We start from the raw sequence: 27013 nt of genomic DNA, 5'->3' as shown, positions 1-27013 counted from the left end.
CTGCGGAACATGACAGCTTCCCAGTCCAAGAAACTTCCTTTTGCTTCCATTGTTGACTTTCTTCCTATCAACTATGTCTCTCTATATGTGACCAGATCCCTCTTTATTCTACGTCTCATTATATTTGCATAAGTCACTTATGTGGTATCTTACTGAATTTTTCTTTGAAAATCAATACAAGCCATCTCCATTGTGTTTCCTTTATCTACCGCCTCTATTTCTTCAAAGGTTTGTAAAGCAAGGCTTGCCTTTTAGAAATCTATGTTGCTTGGCTCTGATTAACTTACAATTCTCCAGAAGATTAGTAGTTTCATACCATATTATATATTCTTTAGGGAAATGCTAATGGGCCAACACTTCTGGAAATTTAAGTAAGGCATCAAGGACCAGAAGAAACCTTGGATTTTACATGGTACTCTTATAAAAGAAAAGGTGCATCACGTGAACAATATAGTTCTGTATTCAGGGAGTTCCCATCATCGGTAGTTTCATAAGTAAGCCTTCACAGGACGTTTTAGTTCTTAAAAGAACTTTCAAAGATAGGGAAGGCTTTGCTTCAGCACAGAAGTATTTTTGTTGTCTTATTAAGTGGAGATTCTACCTCCCAGACTGTGTTACAACCAAGGCAGGAGGAGTGCACTGTTTTTTCTAGTTCCACTTCTCCACAGGTCACAACATATATTTAAATGTTTACCCAGTTATCGATACTGTCAATCATAGACTCTATTTTTATCCCAGAATAAAATGCACCAACCAGGTTTCTTTATTAAACAACAAAATTATCAGTTTATTATAAAACAAGACTTAACCAGTAACAAAGCAAAGCATTAACACACAGATTGAAATGTGAAAGTTCCTTTTTACATTTGCCCCCCCTCTCTCTCTCTCTCTCTCTCTCTCTCTCTCTCACACACACACACACACACACACACACACACTGGTTAACCGAAAAATAGAGATTTTATCTTTAGAGCTCCTTTACAAAAAAAAGACAAAAAATAATACTTTGGCCAAATACTTGCTAATTCTTGAAGAAAAAAAAGATATGGAAAGATGTTAGTTGTCCCTTTTTGGTTTGGCTTCCCAAATATGCATGGATGGGCTATCACTGGGATTTTCCCAGAACAGTTCTTTTCTGGCGACATTGAGGATCAGTTTGGCAGGCTTTCAAGGAGAAACGCAGCAACAGGGGTTTCTGGTAGGCCTTTCAGGAAGAATGCAGCATCAATTTCTCTATTTCTTATACTCGCTTCTAAGAGCTTCTCAAAGAGATAGAAAAGCTGGCAGGCTTTTCAAAGAGATGGAAAAAAGGCTGAGCTGGGGCTTTGTCCTTGGCAGGTTGTTTTTTTTTAAACATCTTTCAAAACACTGTCCAAACCCCAACTGACTGTCCAAAGTGAAACCAAAAACAATATCTCAAGCATCAAGCCTCCTGACCCCTGTAAATCTTGACCTGTCACTTCTCTGTAAATATCTTCTCCAAGTCACAAAGCCTCTGCTGGGTATTTGTCTGAAGAGACTTCCAGTAAGGGTTATTTACAAACCAAGTCCAAAAGACCTTCCGATGACCTCTTTTAATACCGCAGTGGAAAAAAAAAATCCATGGAATCCTTTTCAGTTTTCCCAAATAAAACAATGTCCATAATTCTAAAATACACGAGTCCTCAAAAAAACTTAACAAAAAATATAGAAGCACCATCATAACAACTGCATTCTTGTCCTGCATTTGAGTAAAACTGGCAACAGTGGCTAGCATCATTCTATTGCCATTTGCATGTTTTTCCAGCCAAATTTTAATGTTTTCTAGACTCTTTTTATCCATGGTCGATGCATTATATACAATCATGAGCTAGTCATTACAGCTGTACCAATCTACTTCTGACATTTATTTTTTCATATTTGTATCTGACTGAGCTCCTTAGAGGAGCACTATCATAGATTAACATGAAGCCCTCCTACTGAGAAATTCTCATGGAGAGGCATGATAGTGCAGTTACTTGTTGTAATAGCTCAATAATTACAAAGCAAATGCATAACTAAAAGCTCTATTTACACTAATCTTGCAGAGATGGGTATGTGTGGCACCATGCTGGGTAATTTTGTTATCCCTGCAGCAAACTTCTAAAGAGGGTTTTTTTTTAGATTGACTTGTGCTTAAACATGTTACTAGCTTGTTGTAAGGCACAGGAGAGCTGTACTCTCAAAAAGACCAAAACAGACTGGGTTAAATGAATTGAATTCATCAAACCTTAACTGAATACAACATTCTCACGTTTACTAAATTCCTCCGAGAAACAAGTCAGATTTCACTTTCTCACACGTAGACAAATATTTTTATAACCCGTTTTGCCATTCCAATATTGATGTTTCATCACAAACTTAATATACATGTGTGTATGTATGGCTGCATTGTTAGAAAAAAATTGCTTTTAAGTGAGATTCTATGTTGCCATTATACTTGATGGATTTCACTCCGCGGCGGCGCGCTGAGAGAGTGGCGGCTTGCCAACACAGAAGTGCTGCCGCACATTCCCCGCGATATTACACGCAGGGCTGATTTGAATAGAGGGGGCGGGGTGGCCGCCCCCGATGATGTATAGGGGGTGGCTGCCGCATCCCCAGCAACAACATCCGGCACCACTGCGCAGGTGCGGCGCCATTTTTAAAGGGCTTTAAGCCCTTAGCAAAGAATTAAATTTTTAAAGTTACAGTAGTGCTGATTTTAAAAAAATGAATAATTAGGATATGGTGGCCCTTCCCCCCCGCCCCCGGCCCCAACCAAGGTCTTTTAATTGCCTGTTATTAGCAAAATTACTTTGTTCCCTTTCCGAACTTCCCCCACCCCCGGCCACCCACCAACCTTCTAACATTTGCCCTTCAACCCCTTCCCACCATCCCCACAGCCAATAAAAATTATTTTCCCCGCTCCCCCACCCATCCCGCCCTGAAAATTTTAGTCCTCCCCCCTCCCCACCAGGTTCTGTGCTCGTGAGCTGCGTTCAGCGGCCATAAAATTGGCATGGGACGGCCGCTGCCTGCAGTTAAGTTAATTTACATCTTATTATTGTTAATTTAAATATTTAGAAGGTGGCGGGGGCAGGCACACCAAGGTCCCCCCGCCGCTGGTAATATGCAGCAGGCCCTTCTCAACAGCAGGGGTCAAGGCAGGCCTCTCCCCATTGAATTTTACCGGCCCCCCCCCCCCCCGCCACGGCCCACGCGTTGAGGAGCTGGTAAAATTCATCCCAATAGCATCACACTACAGACGTTAAACATTGACTGCAGTATATCTTCAAATAATGCAAAATTGAACTTTGAGGGACTTCACTGTCCATCACCAAGAGTGGCTTAGTAGCACCACTACTGACCGTAGGACATAGCTACCAGACTGGGCTTGTGGCAAGTGGTGAGAGAACCAACACAAGGGGAAAAACCTACTTAGCCTCTTTCTCACCAATCTACCTATCGCAGATGCATCTGTCCATGATGGTATTGGTAGGAGGGATCACCTTGTGGAGACAAAATCCTGTCTTCACACTGGTGATTCCCTCCATTGTGTTGTGTGACATAACCACCATGCTAAATGGGATAGATTCAGAACAGATCTTGCAGTTCAAAACTGGGCATCCATGATGTGTTGTGGACCATCAGCAGAGGCACAATCATGTAACCTCGTGGCCCAGCATATTCCGCACTCTACCATTACCATCGAGCCAGCGGACCAACCCTGGTTCAATGAGCAGGGGAGGAGAGCATGCCAGGAGCAGCATCATGCAGATCTACAAATGAGGTGCCAACCTGGTGAAGCTACAACACAGGACTGTATACATGCTGAACAGTGGAAGCAACATTCTATAATCAGGGCTAAGTGATCTCACAATCAAAAGATCAGATCAAAGTTCTGCATTCATACCACATCCAATCATGAATGGCTATAGACTGTTAAAGGACTAACAGGAGGAGGAGGCTCCGTGAACATTCTTAACCTCAATAATGGCAGAGCACAGCATGTGGGTACCAGACAAGACTGGAGCACTTACAACCATCTTCAGCCAGAAATGCCGAATGGATGATCCATCTCGGCCTCCTCCTGAGGCCCCACCATCACAGAAGCCAGTCTTCAACCAATTTGATTCAGTCCATGTCATATCGAGAAGTGCCTGAGCACATTCGATACAGCAAAGGCTGTGGCTCCTGACAACATCCCAGCTGTAGTGCTGAAGACCTGTGCTCCAGAACTAACCACCACTGAGCAAAGCTGTTCCAATACAGGTGCAATACTAACATCTGCCTGACAATGTGGCAAATTGCTTAAGTATGTCCAGTCCACAAAAAGCAAGAAAAATCCAATCTGGCCAATTAATGCCCCATCAGCCTACTCTGAATAACCAGCAAAGTAAAGGAAGGGGTTGTCGACAGTACTATCATGCAACACTTATTCAGCAATAACCTGGTCACCGATGCTTAGTTTGGGTTCCATCAGGGCCATTCAGCTCCATACCTCATTACAGCCTTGGACTAAACATGAACAAAAGAGCTGAATTCCAGGGGTGAGGAGAGAGTGACTGCCTTTGGCATCAAGGCAGCATTTGTCCGAGTGTGGCATCAAGGAACCCAGTAAAGTTGAAGTCATTGAGAATCAGGGCAAACCTCTCCACTGGCTGGAGTCATACATAACACAGAAGAGAATTGTTGCAGTAGTTGGAGGCCAGTTATCTCAGCCTCAGGGCAATGCTGCAGGAGTTCCTCAGGACAGTGCCCTAGGCCTAGCCATCTTCACCTGCTTTATCGATGACCTTCTGTCCATCATATGGTCAGAAATGGGGATGTTTGCTGATGATTGCAGTGTTCAGTTCCATTTGCAATTCCTTAGATAATTTAGCAGTCTGTATCTGCATGCAGCAAGACCTGGACAATATTCAAGGTTGGGCTGATAGTGACAAGTAAATTTGCACCACACAATGACAATCTCCAACAAGAGAGTCTAACCAACTCCCTTTGACATTCAAAGCATTACCATCGCAGAATTAACCTGCCATCAACATCCTGGGGGAGTCATCATGAACCAGAAACTTAACTGGATGAACCACATAAATACAGTGGCTACAAGAAAAGGTCAGAGATTGGATATTCTGCAGCGAGTGTCTCACCTCCTAACTCTCTAAAGGCCGAAGTCAGGAGTGCGATGGAACATGCTGCACTTGTCCGGATGAGTACAACTTGAACAACACTCAAGAAGCTCGACACCATCCAGGGCAAAGCAGCCGGCTTGACTGGCACCCCATCCACCACCTTCAGCATTCACTCCCTCCACACCAGCGCACAGTGCCAGCAGTGTGTATTGTCTACAAGATGCACTGCAGCAACTCACCAAGGCTTCTTCAACAGCACCTCTCAAACTCGCAACCTCTACCACCTCAAAGGACAAGGGCAATAGGCGAATGAGAACACCACCACCTCCAAGTCACACACCACACTGACTTGGAAATATATCACTGTTCCTTCACTGCTGTTGGGTGAAAATCCTGGAACTCCCTCCTTAACAACACTATGGGTTGTACCTTCAGCACAGACCGCAGCAGTTCAAGACGTAGCTTACCACCGACATCTCAAGGACAATTAGGGATGGTCAATAAATGCTGGCCTTGCCAGCGACCCTCACATCCCATGACTGAATATTTTTAAAAAAGCTTTGCAGTAAAATTTGCAAAAGGTTCAGTCAGTCTGCTGAATCATCTTTAAAGTTTCCAAAGCCAGAAAAGAGTTAACAATGATGTCTGCTCTATTGTAATGCTAAAAATCACATCAGCAATAGGCAGCCAGTAAGCAAGCTGTGTGGAATATAATAGCAGGAGCAGGCCATTCAGCACCTTGAGCCTGCTCTGCCATTCAATTAAATCATGGCTGGAAAGGAAGAAGAAATATTGCCATGACAGGGGTCCCTTTCCCGTGTTCCCTACACCTCTCGGCTCAGACGACTTGCAATTGTGAAAATGAAAATGTCTGAAGTTTGTGATAAAAATTGTTGCAGTGTGAAAGTCAGAAGCTCTATTGTTGATGAGCACTGAAAATTGGAATGTTTTAGATTGACAAACACAGCCTTCAGTGTAGCTGAAATTCTTGATAACAATTGGTTCTTTTTTTAACCTACAAAAAATGGTCTGTCATAACACTTTCCACATGCATATCACATTTTTTTTAAATGGGAGAAGTAAAAATCTGTTCTGTTGGAATGGCCTGGTAAAAGTCCTAAGGCACAGATAAGTTTAATTGAAAGAAAATAACCCCTTGCTGTCATTCCAGAATAGATACTTTAGAATGTACTACAGCTGTGCAAGAGTCTTACCAGAGTTGACTTGCAGTAGATTTTTTGACATTGATCAGCCTATTCCCTTTCCCAAAAGTATGAAAGTACCACTCCTATAACAAATACAAACTGAGTGAATGAAACATCCACAGTATAACCTTGTGAGTTACAGGCTTCAAGGCACTGCAGTGACAGCCCCATAAATCATCCAAATGTTAAGTGAATTACTTGTAGCTCAAAATTATAGCTTTTACGTTGTTTATGTAGTCTCATCTTACTGCTTTAAACATGAAAAAGAGGGACTGATGTGCTGCATCAGCAATCCTCTGTCCTTTCTGCTACTGCCATCTGGCAAGACAGCTCGAAGATGCAGCAAATGCGGCTGCAACAATGTATCTGGTACACTGAGAATAAATAGTTCCTTAGAATATTTCTTTGGGATTCTAATCCTGCCTTTTAACTCTTCCCTTCCCTCTCAAAAATCGAAAACATTGTCTACTTTGACCACCCCTAGTCTTTCTTGAGTTCTGAGAATCAAAAATAGCTGAAATTGCAGCAGAACAGATGACCCAGGGGTTATTTGTGAGCTGGTGTAAAATCTATTAAAGTGACATTATCATCCCACTTAGATGACTAACATGTTATTTTACCCATTTTGTAAATGGCGGTGCACATAATATATTGTCGCTGTCACATCACAAAGTGTGCCTGAAATGGAAATTTCCAAAATAAAATGTTGACATGGGGCAATTGGCTGGTGCAGTGGGTTAGATAATGACCCACCTTGGTTCAATTTTTTTCCCAGACTGAGGGGATGAAAGTCTGTTGGTTGTAATGATCTTATCTGAAATGGAGGTTTGGACAACTTCAATCCAGTTCATATTGGACATGAGTCAATAGCACAAAACTGCCCTTAATTTGGCATTAATTGACCATTTTACTCCAAGGGACCGCAGGATGGAGGGAATGGCTATAGTGTCACAAAGGTGAAGTGAGAGTTGAGGCATATTGTTAAGACAGAAAAAGAAAGCCTTGCATTTCTGTAGCGACTTTCACGACCATCGGATGTCCCAAAGCGCTTTACAGCCAATGAAGTACTTTTGAAGTATAGTCATTGCCGCAATGTGGGAAACATGGCAGCCAATTTGTGCCCTGAAAGCTCCCACAAACAGCATTGTAATAATGAATAGATAATCTTTGTGATGTTGATTGAGGGATAAATATTGGCCTGGACACTGGGAATAACTCCCCTGCTGCTGTTCGAAATAGTGTCATGGAATTTTTACGTCCACCTGAAGGGCAGATGGGACCTCAGTTTAATCCAAAAGATGGCACCTCTGACAGTGCAACACTCCTTCACTGGAGTGTCCACCTTAATTTTTGTGCTGAAGTCCTGGAGTGGGCCATGGACCCACAACCTTCTTACTCAGAGGCAAGAGTGCTACAAACTCAACCACATCTGACACCTGAGTAGAGAGAGATTTACAGCATCTTACTGTACAATACCTGACCTGGACGTGGAAGTGCCTGAAATGGGAAGTGTTGCAGTGCCCAGCAGTGCCATCCTTCACCTTGATAAAAAGTTCAGAAAATTCCAATTAAACAAGCGTCTCTGAAACTAGTGCCTGCCACCTCAGTGCTTCCCCATTCGATTAGTGGGTGTGTGTTATGCTCAAATACCTAATCTGGTGCACCTTTTTACTGCAATCTCTGTGACAGAAGCCTATGAGGTTGCTGGCATTTGGGAGAGGCTCAGGGATCTCGATTGGGGCTCTTGAATTCTAAGATGTGCCTGCTTTGGGCTTCTGCTGTTCTACATGACTTGGCACATTTTGTCTCTGTCCACCTTCTGGCACCTGTGAAGTTATTGGAAAGAGTGAACTTGTAGTAGATGTGCTGTTATCATGAGAGACAGTAGCATTAATTGCAAATTCTAATTTTCCTCATGCTTATGCCCAGAGGAATCTTTCAAAATGTTGGGCCCTGGAGATGTAAATCTTTCTTCTCCTTGGCTGTGGATGAAAGCAATCTCACCAGCCAGGTGCTTCCTGCTTCTGCTCAATCATTTTGCTGGTCAAAGAGAGATTGAGTAACAGGAGCTGGAACAGTCCAGGTATGAGGGCCATGCAAATGATTTTTTGCACAGCTGCAAAGAGAAATGCAGGAAAAGTGGTTCGGGCATGTCCCTGTAACCTATTGGCATACAGCCTTCACCAACAAACAGGATGGAGCTGCTGATGTATGCCATCTTTTGTGTCAACGATTACGTGACTGAAACGATGGAGTGAACAGGAAGGTTAAGTGATGCACAAACTTTGATCTCGGGCCATGCTTCTTGCCACTACATACACTGCTTCCTTCTCCAAATCCAGGCTATGAGTTCCTTGGACGTGGGCAGAGGTTGCAGGGTTGCTGCTTCCCCTGCAGTTGTGACATTTGCTTCTAGTGATGCACTGCTTTCTGCGACAGAAGCAGTAACATTTATCAATGATGTGACTTTGGCAACGTGACTTCTCCCTACTCCTGTGCGTAAAAATGTTCAGAATAGGTATTACGAAGACAGATATGGAAGGAGTTGGCACTGGGCTGTCTTGGGCAGCCTTCTGAATGAGGCGATGCTGCACAAGGGAGGTGCTAGAAAGTGCACAATGTAGCTTTAAGGTTTTTTTTATTTGTTCCTGGGATGTGAGGGTCGCTGGCAAGGTCAGCATTTATTGCCAATCCCTAATTGTCCTTGAGAAGGTGGTGGTGAGCTGCCTTCTTGAACTGCTGCAATTCATGTGGTGTGGGTACACCCACTGTGCTGTTAGGGAGGGAGTTCCAGGATTTTGACCCAATAACAGTGAAGGAATTCCAAGTCACGATGGTGTGTGACTTGGAGAGGAACTTGCAGGTGTTGGTGTTTCTATGCTTCTTGTGTCTTTGTCCTTCTAGGTGGTAGAGGTCACATGTTTGGAAGGTGCTGCCAAAGGAGCCTTGGAGAGTTGCTGCATTGCATCTTGTAGATGGTACACACTGCTGCCACTGTGCACTAGTGGTGGAGGGAGTGAATATTTAAGGTGGTAGATGGGGGGTCGATCAAGCTGGCTACTTTGCCTTGGATGGTATCTCTGACCTGCTTTTGTAGCTACAGTGTTTATATGGCTGGTCCAGTATAGCTTCTGGTCAATAGTAACACCCGAGGATGTTGATGGTGGGGGATTCAGCGATGGTAATGCCATTGAACATCAAGGGAAGATGGTTAGATTGTCTGTTGTTGGAGCTGGTCATTGGCTGGCACTTCTGTGGCACAAATGTTACTTGCCACTCATCAGCCCTAGCTTGAGTGTTGTCTAGGTCTTGCTGTATGTGGACATGGACTGCTTCATTATCTGAGGAGTCACGAATGGTACTGAACACTGTGCAATCATCAGCGATCATCTGCACTTCTGACCTTATGTTGGAGGGAAGGCCATTAATGAAGCAACTGGCCTAGGATACTACCCTGAGGAACTTATGCAGCGATGTCCTAGGGCTGATATGTTTGGCCTCCAACAATCACAACCATCTTCCTCTCTGCTAGATATGATTCCAACTAGTGGAGAGTTTTCCCCCGATTCGTATCAACTACAATTCTGCTAGGTTTCCTTGATGCCATACTCGATCAAATGCTGCCTTGATGACAAGGGCAGTCATTCTCACCTCATCTCCTGAATTCAGCTCTTTTGTCCATGTTTGAAGCAAGGCTATAATGAGGTCTGGAGCTGAGTGGCCCTAACGGAACCCAAATTGAGCATCAATGAGCAGTTATTGCTGAGTAAGTGCTGCTTCAAAGCACTATCAATGACATCTTCCGTCACTTTGCTGATGATTGAGAGTAGACTGATGGGGCGGTAATTGGCTGGATTGGATTTGTCCTGCTTTTTGTGGACAGGACATACCTGGGCGATTTTTCACATTGTCAGGAAGATGCCAGTGCTGTAGCTATATTGGAACAACTCTGCGAAGGGAGCGGCCCATTCTGGAGCACAAGTCTTCAGTACTACAATGTAACTGTACCTTGTTCATGACATGCTGGAAGGGCAGTCGTTGCCAAAAGGGGAATGCCCCCTTTTCTGTCCTACTGTGTTTGATCAGCTGGCACACATGAGGACAGTGGCATGAAAATTGCCCCTAGAACCTCCAATCCAAAACGGATTAGGCTATAAATAAGAATATTCTGAACTTTGTCCCAATTTAGATGTTAAGAAATTTTATTCCACTTTTCATAGTATGCATGATGTTTTTGAAAGTATTCCATTATCTTTTTCTCCAGGGGTTCCATGAATGGTCAGTGTAGGTTAGGAAAGGGCTGGCGTGAAAGACGGTTTTTATTCCAGTTTTACACTTCATGCTGACATATTTCATCTGTCCACTTTGGTGCCTGGCTGTGTGGATTACTAAAGCTCTGAACTTAATCTTTTAATTTTCCTGGGACTGGGACTGTCCACACTTACGGTTGTCTCATGTGGTCTATTTGCCTGACAGACTAGAGCTTATTTTTCCCTATCAACCATTTGCACAACAAATTTTGTTTTTCCAGGATATATGAACCTGAACTTAAATTTCTGCCCTCATGATGTCCCTAAGATGTGATTCTGAGCAAATGGTAGCATTAAGCTTTGTTTTTGCATTCATCCTTTGAGTCAGATATCACAAGTGGCAGTCTCTGTCAGTAGGGAAGCTTCATTCAGAAAGAAGGCTGTTCTACTTGTCTAATACTGCAGATAAGTTCTGATGAAGGGTCACTGACCTGAAACGTTAACTCTGCTTCTCTCTCCACAGATGCTGCCAGAGCTGCCGAGTATTTCCAGCACTTCTTGTTTTTATTATGTTCTTCTCGTCTGTTCTTCAAGATCCATTTCAGATTCCATTTTTAATGCATTTTTCCAAGTTTCTGCACTTTTGTCACCTCCTACTGTGGATACTGTTGCTATTGCTGGGGACCAGATCCATAGATGTCAGCTGCTCTATTTTACTTCACCAAAGAGGCTATTTTTTATACGTTCACCCAATATCATATGCCCTGGCATAAACTTGGTTTGTTTCGCACCTGAGTTTAGATGATTGAGGAGTGTTCTAATTGGTCATTAACATGATAACAGGGTTTTAATTGGGTAAATACAGAAAATTATTTCCTCTGGTAAGGAATCCAGACAAGGGGACATAATAAAATTATAGAACCAAGCCATTTAGGTGTCCTCTTTTTTCACACAAAGGGTAGTGGAAATTTGGAACTCACTGCAGAGGCTATGAATGCTGCGTTAATTGAAATCTTTAAGACTCAGATCAATAGATATTTTTCAGTAAGGTATTAAGTGATATGGATCAGCAATGATCTAAATGAATGATGGAACATGCTTGAAGGACTGAATGGCCTATTCCTGTACCGATGTTCCTATGCGACTATGGCGTGCATTGCAGCCCAGCCTAATCCTTTCTTATGCAGTTACCTGGACGCACACCTTCCAGGTCATTGGATAGTGATCAAGATTGGCTGTTCTACTATCAGATGTTGAGACCAAGTACAGTGCAAAAAATTGCTACATTAGTTGAGATCAATGAGCATCACAGACTGATAAGTGAACTGAGACTTTTCTGGTCTGAATGACTCATTAAGCTGTGAGGGGAGTATTCTCTCAGTCTTTACATTCTACAGAATAAAAATGAAATAACAACTGTGGTTAGCACCGCAGCCTCACAGCTCCAGGGACCCGGGTTCAATTCTGGGTACTGTCTGTGTGGAGTTTGCAAGTTCTCCCTGTGACTGCGTGGGTTTTCACCGGGTGCTCCGGTTTCCTCCCACCGCCAAAGACTTGCAGGTGATAGGTAAATTGGCCATTGTAAATTTCCCCTAGTGTAGGTAGGTGGTAGGGAATATGGGATTACTGTAGGGTTAGTATAAATGGGAGGTTCTTGGTCGGCACAGACTCGGTGGGCCGAAGGGCCTGTTTCAGTGCTGTATCTCTAAGTATCTCTAAATAAAATAAAACTTACAAATATATCCCAGAGTTCTTCATGGAAACATAATCGGACAAAAATGAACACCAAACCAAATAATGAAATGAACTGGCATGAGGCTGTAAGTTTGGTTAAAGAGGTACGTTTTATGGCGTGTCTTGAAGGTGGAGAAACAGAGAGGTTTAGGGAGAGAATTCAGAAGAATGGTGAGGCTATTGCTGTAGCATGAGAGCAGTTTTCAGTGGATTGCAGAGCTAGAGAAGGTTGCAGAGATAAGGTGGGGGGACGGTGTTGTGAGGGCGGGTGGGGGGTCGGTGCGGTGGTGGTGGTGAGGCCATGAAAAGATTTGAACATGAAGCTGAACATTCTAAATGCAAACAACTGGGTGAACGGGAGCCATTGCAGGTCAACAAGGACCTGGTGCAGGATAGGAAAACATAAGAACATAAGAAATGGGAGCAGGAGAAGACCATATGGCCCTTCAGACCTGCCCTGCCATTCAATACAATCATGACTGCTCTTTTGCCTCAACTCCACTTCCCGCCTGCTCTCGAAATCCCTTGATTCTCTGGGAGACCAAATATCAGTCTATCTCAGCCTTCAATCTCACTTCTGTCCTGCCTCCACTGCCCCTAATTGGGTGGTCAGTGTGCCCCCTAGCCTAGAATTGACCTACTCATTTAAAGTTGCATAACATGCCGACGCAACACGGGTTTGGGACCCAGAAATGCACCTGACGTCGGGTCCCGACCCCAGATCCAAAATTCTGACCAATGTCTCCTTTTTCTAGTTTTGCTCTCTATTCTCTCCATCTATTTTTTCCTTAACTTTAATGCCCAGAAGAAAATATGCTCTATATTCTCTTCAATCAAGTTGTAAGTGTATTTCAATTTCATTTTGCTATGTGGAAGAGGAGCTCTTAAAGATTATTTTTGATATTCCTGATCATATAAGCTGCAACCATGCTTGCAACACAGGAATGGTTGTATCCTACATTACAACTGGTAGCATTATAATACCACTAAGATATCGCTTGTTGAGCAGAACTGCCCTCAGTTGATTAAGGCAGATATCCTTTAGCCAATCAAGTGTCACTGTTGAAATTAGGTGTGATTGGATTGATAGTTCTTGTTGCGAGGTATTGTCTTCTATCTGTCATGTGGAATAATGTTCAATATCAGTAATTGAAGGTCATGTCACTTCCGAAGTGGCACTTACTGCTTCTACGTATTCTCCAAGCTCCTCAATAGGATTTAACTGTTTATTTGTAAAGTATTTTCACCTTCACTTTTACAACAATGAGATGAAAATAGTAAATGATAACTGATCTGGCATATTACATGGCCAAAAAGGTAAGGAATTATTTCAATAAAATAAAAGCAAAATACTGCGGATGCTGGAAATCTGAAACAAAAACAAGAAATGCTGGAATCACTCAGCAGGTCTGGCAGCATCTGTGGAAAGAGAAGCAGAGTTAACGTTTCGGGTCAGTGACCCTTCTTCGGAACTGACAAATATTAGAAAAGTCACAAATTATAAGCAAGTGAGGTGGGGGTGGGGCAAGAGATAACAAAGGAGAAGGTGCAGATTGGACCAGGCCACATAGCTGACCAAAAGGTCACGGAGCAAAGGCAAACAATATGTTAATGGTGTGTTGAAAGACAAAGCATTAGTACAGATTAGGTGTGAATACACTGAATATTGAACAGCAGCAAGAGCAAACCTGAAAAAAAACAACCTGAAAAAAACAGTGGGTAAGCAAATTATTTCAGATGGCTAGAATAATTCTTTTTCTTCATCAGCCAGTAGTTTTCAGAGCAAGGATTTTTTTGAGAAAAAGTAAAATTGGAAGTAAATCTGAACAAAAGTATCTATGTTCCTATAAACTGCAAAATTGAAGGTATTATGCATTGTTGGACATTGCATTTTAGTTTTAAATGTCCTATATTATTGTGAAATGACCAATAGCTCTGGGTTTATGCATCTGCACATTTTAAGAAGTTGCACTCCACAATAGAAAACTCTGGAAGGGAACAAATTGTTTCTACCTTTTATTCTTTAAGTAATAAGTAATGTAAGGTAAAGTAACAATGTAATAATTTCCTGTATGCTACACTTGGTACTGGATTTCAGTGATTGGAAGTGGCATTTATCCATATTGCTTGTACCTTGATAACAATACTCTATCACCAACTAACATTATGACCTGATTTTGAAACCTAGTTTACAGAATCTTTTCTCTTTTCTTACAGCCAGTCCTCATGCGACAGCCTCAACTCTACATTTTCCAACGTCTCCCATCATCCAGCAGCCAGGTCCTTACTTCTCGCACACGGCCATCCGTTATCATCCACACCCTAGTCAGGAAACCCTGAAGGAGTTTGTCCAACTGGTCTGCCCTGACACCAGCCAGCAGTCAGGACAGGTGGGGTTCCTAAATGTAAGGCCACTTTTTATTTTTAATATAGATGAACAGATAGATAGAATCTTCTAGCTTCATGGCACTTTGCATCACGAGATATAATTGAAAGCTTGTAAATCAAAGTTATGTGTCCCCTTTAATCATGGTTAGTGAGGCTGCAAATTTCAAATCACTAAATGGTACAGGCAATGAAACATCTAAAAATATAAGTTTACCTCTTTCTCGGATTCATGTTTTAAGCTTTTCAAAGTCCTGGGATTTAATCTATATTTATACTTGTGTCTGTGTATATGTCTAATATGCTCTCTATAGAATTTGCTTTTCCATTGGCATTCACTCAACATCAGGGCCAAAAACCTTTCATAATGCATTTAAAGATTTGAAATAACAAGAGATTAAAAACATGGCAAATTTGATCCCATACCACCATGTGGGAGATATAACCTTTTGTACTGTTATGCAGTGGTTCATCGAGAAGCAGGAGAAACCATTCATTGTGTCAGTAAAGATCTTGTACTTAAACAGAGGTTGCAAATTGTCTTGTAACTTCTAAAATTGAAGAACCTAGCTGTTATTTCATACACTCAGTGAGAGTTCAGACTGAAATATTTATATATATGTGTGCATCTATATGGAATATAGATCTGATATGTTGCAGTCAGATAAGGAGTTTTTTTGTTAGGACTGTGAAAATCCTATACTACTACCACTATTTTTCACTGTGCAGGATTTGGCAGGCCACACACCATCTGTGACCAAATAAGCAGCCTTCCCTCATTGCTGCTGTATAGCTGGGTACTAGAAGGCATGTAACAGCAGATAGGAAATGACTCTTCATTTCCCCCTCCCAGGGCAAGTATGTTATCACAGCAATGTTGCATTTTTTGACACTGGGCCTGTGACAGAAGGTTTCCAAGAATGAAATGGAACATTTTTAATAACAGAAGCTAGAATAGCCAGCTGCAAGGCCAGCATGTCACTGAACACTGCTGTTGTGACATTTTAGACCTTTGAGGAAGCACATGTGTCACAGAGAGAGGAAGCGCTTCCATTTTCCTGGTACAAATCTGGACACTTGGCCTTCCACACAAGCTTTCTGGCCGTTAGTTATTTTTTAAGTACATCTCTCTCTATCTCTCTCTCTCACACACACAGTCACACACACACACAGTCACACACACACACAGTCACACACACACACACAGTCACACACACACACAGTCACACACAGTCACACACACACACACACACACACACACAGCCACACACACACACACACACACACAGCCAAACACACACACACACACAGCCAAACACACACACACACACAGCCAAACACACACACACACACACACATACACACATACACACACACATACACACATACACACAGCCACACATACACACAGCCACACACACACACTGCCACACACACACACTGCCACACACACACACAGCCACACACACACAGCCACACACACACAGCCACACACACACACAGCCACACACACACACAGCCACACACACACACAAACACACACAGCCACACACACACACAGCCACACACACACACAGCCACACACACACACATACACAGCCACACACACACACAGCCAAATACAGCCACACACACAGCCAAATACAGCCACACACACAGCCAAACACACAGCCAAACACACACACAGCCAAACACACAGCCAAACACACACACTGCCACACAGCCACACACACACACACACACACACACACAGCCGCACACACACACACACACAGCCGCACACACACACACAGCCGCACACACACACACACACACACACACACACAGCCAAACACACACACACACACACAGCCAAACACACACACAGCCAAACACACACACAGCCACACACACACACAGCCACACACAGCCACACACACACACACACACACACACACACACACACACACACACACAGCCACACACAGACACACACAGACACACACACACACACACACAGCCAAACACACACACACGCACACAGCCACACACACACACACACACAGCCACAGCCACACACACACAGCCACACACACATACACAGCCACACACACATACACAGCCACACACACACACACACACACACACACACACACACACACACACACACACACACACACACACAGCACTACACACACACACACACACACACACAAGCAAGCAGATGTGGTTAATGCATTTGCTTTATTAGACCATGCAAATAATTTTATTGAGGTCAGGCCTATACAGCCATCTAGAATATCAGATGAACAGACTGTCAAATTCAGCAACCTTCACGGCAAACTAAAAGGATATCATTATCTGCCCTGCATCACATAAACTAGTAAATTCAGACACAAGGAAGGCGGAGTGCTCTCGGGGTGGAATTATATCAGTAGGGCTACAGTAACTGAGGCATGGGGCAGCCAGCCAGTGGAGCAAAAACAAGAAATGCTGGATTCACTCAGCAGGTCTGGCAGCATCTGTGGAAAGAGAAGCAGAGTTAATGTTTCGGGTCAGTGACCCTTCTTCGGAACCGTTCCGAAGAAGGGTCACTGACCCGAAACGTTAACTCTGCTTCTCTTTCCACAGATGCTGCCAGACCTGCTGAGTGAATCCAGCATTTCTTGTTTTTGTTTCAGATTTCCAGCATCCGCAGTATTTTGCTTTTATTTTAGCCAGTGGAGCAGGTAGTTTTAGAAGTGAAATTTAGTCATGGGGGACTATTCTAAAAGAGGAAATGAAGCGAGGTAGGGGTAGCCCCTGAAGGGGAACTACAGCCAGAGGAGATTTGGTAAGGGGTTTGGCAGCCAGCTGGTGGGTTGGAACAGGAAATGCAGCCAGCATGAGTGAATGGGCATTTGAGCTAGTGGTGGTGGTGGGGTGAGTAGTTGAATGCATTCCATGACTTATTGCTCATTACTGTCTATCATAATTTCCGCCTACTGGGACTTGCTGTCTTCCAGCACCATCTACCATGATTTGTTAATAAAACTTATTTTTGTGGTGGGTGTGGGGGGTGGTGCGGTGGGAATTGTGCTCAGGGTGGGGTTAGAAGGGAGGCCAATAAATTAGCCAGTGTGGGATGGAGCAGTAAGGCCAAATGTGTTATCTATTAGTTGACCTCTTGTGGTATTATATACATGGAGTTAAGGCCAAATGCAGTTCTCACATCATGTAGGATTAGTAGAAAAGATAGCAAGCTCTAAGTAGTGAGGGCAGCCAAGAAACTTTCAAGGTAGGAGAAACTGGAAAACTCACTCAGTGAGAGTGGGGGTGGCAGTTGGTAAACACTCTAAGTGACAGGAAGGTGCAGCAAAACACTCTCAGATGGAAAGAGGAGAGAACAAAGCATGTTTTACATCAGACCTCACTTATCAGACAGGTTTAATTAGTAATCTCATAGTAAAAGATCCTCTGGGGAAAAAGTGATCATAATACAGTTGAATTCCACATTATGTTTGAAAGCAACATACTCCAGTCCCAAACAAGAATCTTAAACTTGATAAAGCCATATATAGGTATATGGTATAAGGGGAGAGCTGTCTAAGGTTGATTGGGTAAATAGACTAAAAGGTATGGCAGTAAACAAACAGTGGGAAACATTTAAAGAAACTATTCAAACTGTTCAACAAAAGTACATTCAATTAGAAAACAAAAATTCAGGAAGAAAGATTTATCTGCGGCTTACTAAGGAAGTTAAGAATAGTGTTGGATTAAAAGAAGAGGCTTATAATGTTGCAAAGAATAGTAGTAAGCCTGAGGATTGGGAGTGTTTTAGAAACCAGCAAAGAGTGACCAAGAAGTTGATAAAAAGGGAAAAATAGAATGAGAGTAAAATAGCCAGGAATATAAAAACAGATTATAAGAGCTTTTACAAGTATATGAATAGAGTAGCTAAAATAAACATTGTCCCCTTAGAGGCAGAGACAGGAGAAATTAATCATGGGGAACAAGGAAATGGCAGGGATGTTGAACAAATATTTTGTGTCTGAAGGCACAAATTACGTACTAGAAATAGAAGGTAAGCAAGGGGCTAATAAGAGAGAGGAGAGAGAGGAACTTAAGATATTTAGTATGAGCAGAGAATAAAGTACTGGAGACACTTAAGGGACTAAAAGCTGACAAATCCCCAGGACCTGATGGCCTACCTCTTTGGGTTCGAAAAGAGGTAGGTGCAGGGATAGTGGATGCTCGGTTTATGATTTTCCAAAATTTCCAGCAGAATGGATGTTAGCAAATGTAACACCACTATTCAAGAAAGGAGGGAGAAAGAAAACAGGAAATTACAGGCCAATTAGCATGATATCAGTCATCGGGAAAATGCTGGAATCTATTATTAAGGAAGTCTTAACAATGCACTTAGAAAATCATAGTATGATCAGACAAAGTCATCATGGTTTTATGAAAGAAATCATGTTTGATGAATTTATTAGAGTTTTTTGAGAGTGTAACTAGTAGGGTAGATAAAGGGGAACCAGTAGATGTAGTGTACTTGGATTTCAAAAAGGCATTTGATACAGTGCCACACAAAGCCTAATATACAAGAGCGTATGGGGTTGGGGTTGATATATTAGCATGAAGAGAAGTTTTGTTAACAGTCAGGAAGCAGAGATTAGGGATAAATGGGGTATTTTCATGTTGGCAGGCTGTAACTAGTGGAGTGCCACAAGGATCATTGCCGGGGCCTGAGCTATTTTCAATCTATATGAATGACTTAGACAAAGAGACCGAGAATTATGTACCTAAGTTAGCTGATGATACAAAACTAGTTGAGAATGTAAGCTCTGAGGAGGAAACAAAGAGGTTGTAAAGAGGTACAGACAGGTTAAGTGACTGAGCAGTAAGTGGCAGATGGAGTATAATGTGGGGAAGTGTGCGGTTAGTCACTTTGGTAGTAAAAACAGAAAAGCTGATTTTTTTTTTAAAGGCATGAAACTTCTAAATGTTGATGTTCAGAGAGACTTGTGTGCACTCATACAAGGAACACAGAAAGTCAGCATACAAGTACAACAAGGCAAATGGCATGCTGGCCTTTATTGCAAGGGGATTGGAACACAAGAATAAGGAAATCTTGCTACAATTGTACGGGGCTTTGGTGAGATCACACCTGGAATACTGTGTGCAGCTTTGGTCTCTATTTAAGGATGGATATGCTTGCAATGGAGGTGGTACATCGAGTGTTCACTGGATTGGTTCCTGGGATGAGAGAGTTGTCCTATGATGAGAGGCTTAATAAATAGGGCCTATACATTCTGGAGTTCAGAAGAATGAGAAGTGATCTTATTGAAACATACAAAATTCTGAAGGTGCTTGACAGGCACTGAGAGGTTGTTTTTCCTGGCTGGGGAATCTAGAACACAAGGGCACCATCTCAGGATAAGGGGGCAATCATTTAGGACTGAGATGAGAAGAAACCTCTTCACTCAAGGGGTTATGACTCTTTGGAATTCACTATCCCAGAGGGTTGTGGATGCTCCATCGTTGAGTATATTTAAGGCTGAGATGGACAGAGTTTTGGTCTTTCAGAGAATCAAGGGATATGGAGAGCGGGCAGGAAAGTGGAACTGAGGCAAATGATCAGCCATGATTGTATTGAATGATGGAGCAGGCTCGAGGAGCCTTTTAGTCTACTCTTGCTCCTATTCCTTATGTTCTTATGGAGCTGCACGCATCTGCATCAGTCCTGAAGTTTCAGGACTAGTCAATGCTTGGCTTTAGCAACAAGATTCTACAAGATGCACTGGGCCAGAGATATTACAGGACCCATTTAATACTGGACAGTCAATTTGCAATTTAGGATATGTGGTAGGCTCCCTTTTGTACATGAAATCTTACCTGAATATACTTAATGGAATGAAAATGGTTCCAAATTTACTTGGAAATCGCCTTGATGTTGATTATAGATTGGAGGAAAGTAATTTGATGTCAAAGTTGGAAAATGCATGCAGAGTCCATCCATAATTTTAAATTCGAACCCACTGTTCTGTCATATAAGGTTATGATAGTTTTTAATATCAAAAGTATCTGTTACAGGCATAACACACTGCATGGAATTCTGTGACCCATTATGAATTTTAATATATCATTGATCTTGGGGAAGAAAGTGGCTAAAAGTTTTTCAAAACATTTTGAGCAATTTCCTTCAGTCCTTTTGAGATTTTACTTTTTGCTGACTGGGAAAAATAGAATAGTTTAAGTAGTAAAGACAAGGAAAAGTAATGGAGAAAATAATGGAACATGAGATAGAGAAATCTCCAGGATCCAATGGGTTCCACCCCAGGGTATTAAAAGAAATAGGTGTGGAAATTGTACATACTTTAGTCATAATTTCCCAAAGCTTTCTAGGTTCAGGAATTGCGCTGTTGGATTGGAAAATTGATAATGTCTCACATTATTTAAGAAGGGAGGGAGAGAGAAACCAGGTAACTATAGACGATGGTCACTTTAACATCAATTTTGAGGAAATTACTGGAATCTATCATCAGAAACAGGGTGACTGAGCGTTTAGACAAGTATCAGCAGATCAGAGAGTCAGCATATCTGACTAATTGAACTGACCAATTGAATTTTTGAGGAGGTCACAAGCCTGGTGGGTAAGGGAGTGTCTATGAATGTTGCCAATATGCACTTATCAAAAAATGAGAGCGCACAAAATTGGTGGTAACTTTGTAACATGATTCAGGAAGAGAGGAGAAGGAAATATGAAATAGAGAGATACAGGTGTTAGTGGAGAATGAAAGGCATGAAATTTAACTCATGCAAATGACTCGATCTTCAGTAGAGTTGGTAACAGGAATCAAGTGTACAAATCAGAAATCATGAGCAGAAAGGCAGGGTTGAGCAAAGTAAAATTTATCTCTTGGCTCTGCTATCCTAATTTGCTTCCTATGGTGATAGAACCTTTTTGCCAAGTCATAATAAGCCCCGTTACAATATTGTAATAGAGGCTTTTTTATCCAATCTGTCAGTGCAACCAGAAGTTCTGCCATCTTCAACAAGGCTGTTAGAAGAGCTCACAGATAGGAACACCTCTGTTATAAGATTACAGTTTAGTCTGACCTGGATAAAAATAGAACAGTCGACTGATGCCAACTGATCTTGCACTGTAACTGAGTATCTCTGTGGATCTATTTAGTATTGAAATGGGAAGTCTTAGCAGAGTTATTACAGACTTGGTGACTTTTGTGGATTACCTTTCCGAATCTACATTAGGATAATTAGTACATTATTCCTTGTACATAATTTATTTTTCTACAAAGCACAGTAATGAGCAAAGTCATAATTTTAAGCATCTAAGTAAATTGGTTTAAATGGAAATTCTGACTTTCCCAGTGTTTCACTGCCACTCAATGCACAGCTTTGCTGCTGACTCGGTGCTATTAAGCAAAATCTCAGAAGAAGATATGCCATCTCTCTGAGGCATAAAGGTCAGTGAATAAGAGTCTGTTTTTATTTTGTTGACAAAGGGAATAATTCTTCGCAGTCATTTTGCATTTCATACGGCTAAAGCAATTTGTTCAGTCTTAAGTACATACAGATAGATTAATTTATAAACACATGTATATGTTTGCGAATGGTATGATTTTAAAATCAGCTATCAATTACATACCATCAGAACACCTAACAGAACATCTAATTTAACTACAAGATTCTGATGGACCACTTGAGGTTCGATTCATAGCAGATATACAAAACTCATTATACTTGATACATTATTCTACACAAACATGCTTTCAGATATCCCACACGACACGGGAGTGAATAATGTCTGCAGTGAGTTAGACGATACATACTTGTCTAGACATCAAATCAATACACCAACATTTATGCTTGAGTATTCATTTGCTCAGCTCATCTAAAAACTCTTGAATTATTGAATACTACAAGTGCAGATTCAGTATTGTAAAAAGCAAGCAGGTTAACCTGAGTTCTCCATGAACAAATGCAAGGAAAGCCTGCATCACTGCAGCAATGTTCATGATTGAAGTTGATTTGCTGATGGATTGTGATCTAAACAATCTTGTTAACCAGGATAGATTTCCAACTGAGCATGCAGTTTTATCCTAGATGACTAAAAAAGTTCAACAGAAATATTGGGATAGATTTTCCTCTTCCTTCTACCTGTGAAACACTCCGTTCCCTAGCGCATAAAATAGGGAATGGGGGCAAAGGCCTGTCCTGTCTGGTTCCTGGTTCCACAATTTCTGGGGTTTCTGTAACATAACAAGCAAATAAAGTGAGTATGGCATTCCTAGCCTCCTGTCTCACTGTGTGTATGCGGTCCGCCAACAAAAATCACAGTGGAACCCGTGTCATGATTCTCCATGCACCAAGGGTCTGTGGGGGTCTTGATCAGCTCGAAGATACATGGAGGCATAAGTTAAAGGAATTATTTGAGTTTTTTTCCACCAGTAGCACCTGAGGGCATTCTACTTCTGCCCCCACTAACCCAGTTCCAACACAAGGTCCCCCCAGGGGCAGGGCTGCATCAGGATTGCAGCCATTCCTCACAGGAAGAATGCTCCTGCAGGGTGCTATGCTACTCAAGCGTCCGGAGCGGGGGCTCGGTGTGGGAGGGGTGGTGGTGCAGGAGAGGACCTTTGGCCCTCATGTTTATCATGGTCAGCACTGGATGTGGGTAAGGAGGTGTGATCGGAAAATTGAAATGCTCGCCACAAACTCCATGTGCTTGCCATCTATTCCATCCCCCAACCAAAGCCATTGTTTCAACACAACATATTACAGGTTACATATCCCACCGTAGTTTCCAGAGCCAGCCTCGTTGTAGTATTACTAGTTAATCTCCCACAGCATCGCTCACAGGAAGTCAAGACCAGTGTAGGCTTCAGAGGCAGCAGGAGTTTATATTGAAATAGCAAATTGTAGGACAATTTGGAGAAACAAAGAAACAGAGTTGGTTGGAGCATAGGAATTTCTCTCCAGTACAGGCTGAGGGGCTAAGTTATGCAAAAGATGATGAAATACAGCATCACCATGAGTTGATGCTGAAATTGCGGCATGACAAACTTACAAAGACAGATTCCATTATATGTCTGGACATAAGAATTGATAATGGAACAGGTTGACACAAAAAATTGTGACAAAGGTGTGACCATATTGTGTGAAGTTGTGTAATCAAACAATGCATCCAGGAATAGGGCTGGAATTTCTTGGCTCACATTTGTGCAATGTGTCAGTTGCGTGCGAATCTCCTCTTGAGGGAAAAAGAATAGTGCCATTATGTTCTGATGCAGTTGCTTTGCCGAAATCGTCTGGGCTAACTGGAAGGTTATCTATTGAAAGCGGGAAATTTGTTGCTCATAAAGGATTTAAAGTCCTGTAACTACTTAAAGGATCATATGTTGTACTCCTTCAATTTGCCAGTGAAGCAACATTTAGGGAGGATAAAATGTTCAGCAGGAACAGCAAACCAGAGAGCAGCCAGGTTTTCTAGTGAGGTTGTAGAAGTCCTGAATTAAAACAGAGGAGGAAGCCTTCTTTGACATGAACAGATGCAGGCTCCTAAAGAGATCTGCCCAGGGATAATGGGATGAGGCTACCACATCTTCCACTGCCAGCTCCACCACTCAACCAAATGCAACAATGCAGGAAGAAGTTTAATGACGTTATTGAGTGAAACTAGGTTAGAGAAACCATCCATACCTTCCATTAATATGATACACAAAGCGTGTCTGATACTTACACTAACCTTGCTTCGCATTCTCTTAAAGTACTTTTAACTGGTTGCCATCATTGCCCATGAGGGCTGCAGGATGTTCTTTTGACCCCCAGCCACCACCTAGAATTGTTCCTTCGCTGATATATATGCATTCAATGCACAAGAAGTCTCCAGTGTAATCTAACTGCCTGTTATTTGCACTGATCAGCACATCCATATGGGCTGCACTCTGATATTTGGGTATCACAAAATATCATGGTGAAAATAGCAACAGGTATTTATATAGTGCCTTTAATGTCGTAAAATGCTACAATAACTATTTTTCCATTTTTGTACTCGTTTTGATGGAGAAGGCAACCCACAACAACAGAAAAGGAACAAAACTATGCAACTTATGAATTACTTTTTGAAATGCAGTTACTGTTGTTACAGGCACAAATACGTGGCAGGTAATTTGTGCACAGCAAGGCCCCAGAAACAGCAGCGAGGTGAAAGTGATTCTGTGACCAGTTGGTCTGTTTTGGTGGTGTTGGTATTGGCATACAGCAGTGAGTAACAATCCTAGAAGCTTTTGCCAGGCTATAGTGGGGCATATCTCAGACCAATCGAAACTCCTAAAGTACTTTTTCAGGATGCCAGTGGTATTCTTGATTATAACTCTGATAGGGGCATCCATCTTATTATACTTATGGTCAGGTCATGTACTGGCACCAAAACTTGGAGGTGTGGAAGACAGTAGGGATGATACCAATCAACTACAACAGGATATAGATAGGCTAGCAGAAGTGGCAGATGGAATTTAATACAGTGAAATGTGAGGTGATGCATTTTGGCAAAACGGATAGGGAAAGGCAATGTAGACTAAATGGAATGTACAGGGACAGAGGAACCAGGGGGGTGCATGTGCAAAGATCTTTAAAGGTGGCAGGACATATTGAGAGAATAGTTGGCAAAGCATATGGGATCTTGGGCTTCATAAATAGAGATATTGAGAACAAAAGTAAGGAGGTTATGCTAAACCTTTATAAAGCTCTGGTTAGGCCCCAACTCGAGTATTGCATCCAGCTCTGGTCACCACACTTTAGGAAGGATGTGAGGGTCCTTGAGAGGGTGTGGAGGAGATTTACCAGAATGGTTCCAGGGATGATTGATTTTAGCTACAAGATTAGGTTGGAGAAGCTGGGGTTATTCTCCTTGGAGCAAAGGAGATTGAGGGGAGATTTAATAAAGATGTACAAGATTATGATAGGTTTGGATAGGGCAGACAAAGCAAAGATATTCCCATTAGCTGACGGTACAAAGGCTAGGAGATACAGATTTAAGGTTTTGGGCAAGAGATGCAGGGGGGATGTGAGGGTAGTAATGACCTGAAACTCGCTGCCTTCAAGGGTGGCGGAAGCGGAGACGATGAATGATTTCAAAAGGAAATTGGATGGTCACTTGAGGGAAATAAACTTACAGGGCTTTGGGGATAGAACGGGTGAATGGGACTGATTGAATTGCTCTACAGAGAGCTGGCATAGACTTGATCGGCTGAATGGTCTCCTTCTGTGCCATTATAACCGTGACGCTGTGACAGCAAATAGGTGTCATGAGCCACAGCTGCAGAAGATGGCTTTGATCCTCCAGTTCTATTGAAGCTTGTATTTCAAGGTGAAATTTTCAGAGACCATGGAATGCTTTAAACTGAAGGCGTCATGATGACTGCTGAGAAAAGATGCATTTACTTGCATTTTGCTTTGCTGATGGTTACAGATGAGTTGAACATTGACCGAGTGTTGAATCATTTGTGATTCACGCAAGCAGTGGCTTTCTGTAATGGAATATTTAGGCCACGTGGGTGCAATCAATAATGTCTTGCACTTTCAGGAATCCTGCCACTCTAAAATTGCAGAGCTGTCTTAAAGTGCTGTTGGTGTCCATGGGAAGGAGATGAAATCCAATGCTCACATAAATAGTGTGTCAGTGACCTACTTCACACACCGCTACACTACTGATTGGCTGATATTTGCAATGTTCCTAGTAGCCATTTGAAGTGATCTTGATGCACTTAAATTGAGTACATTTGTTAATGTGGTGGTGCCTTGCTGCAGGTTTGCTTTCAGCAAGTGGTATAACTCCATAATAGCTTCCCTGACGTTTGAAGCCTCTGCAAGCACGCTCCTTTGGCAAGTATTTACACCTCTGCCTGTACATTCTGGTCTCAAGGTACTAGCAGATGGGTGTCTGTTGCCTATAGTATAACCTCTCTTATCCCAGCATCCACCGCTTGTTTCTCCTCTTTTTCAGAAAAGCAGCAATACAATGGAATTCTTAGATAGCACCACAGCAAGAGTTGTAAAGGCTCTTGAAAGAACTCAGTTAAAGCAGAGGGCGAAAGGAAGCCAAAAAATTTGGTCGTGGCTCATAATTTGCAATCTCACTATTAGCCTTTTTAAAATGATTTTTATTTGCAGCTCAACACCTGGAAACTAGCAGATCCAAGGGGCTGTATGGCCTACTCCTGCTCCAATTTCCTAACCTTGAAAACCAGTTTATAGGGTGGGTAAAGCAAATAGCATGAAATGGGTGGAAATGATGGGAAATTGGGTTATGATGTGAATTGGG

The 27013-nt window shown here is 42.3% G+C and overlaps 1 protein-coding gene across 10 annotated transcripts in view; it reads left to right on the top strand.

The window, feature by feature from the left end:
- nfia (nuclear factor I/A) overlaps positions 1-27013 on the top strand; it is a 516334-nt gene that overhangs the window by 417050 nt on the left and 72271 nt on the right. For all 10 annotated transcript variants that reach the window (XM_068037192.1, XM_068037191.1, XM_068037196.1 and 7 more), the window contains one exon: positions 14539-14726. In XM_068037192.1, the coding sequence (XP_067893293.1) occupies positions 14539-14726 (188 nt within the window). The remainder of the gene's footprint in view (positions 1-14538; positions 14727-27013) is intronic.

Source organism: Heterodontus francisci, chromosome 8 (genome assembly GCF_036365525.1).
Source record: "Heterodontus francisci isolate sHetFra1 chromosome 8, sHetFra1.hap1, whole genome shotgun sequence".
NCBI lineage: Eukaryota > Metazoa > Chordata > Chondrichthyes > Heterodontiformes > Heterodontidae > Heterodontus > Heterodontus francisci.
The sequence above is the reverse complement of the archived record's forward strand: the minus strand, read 5'-3'. Positions and strand labels throughout refer to the sequence as shown.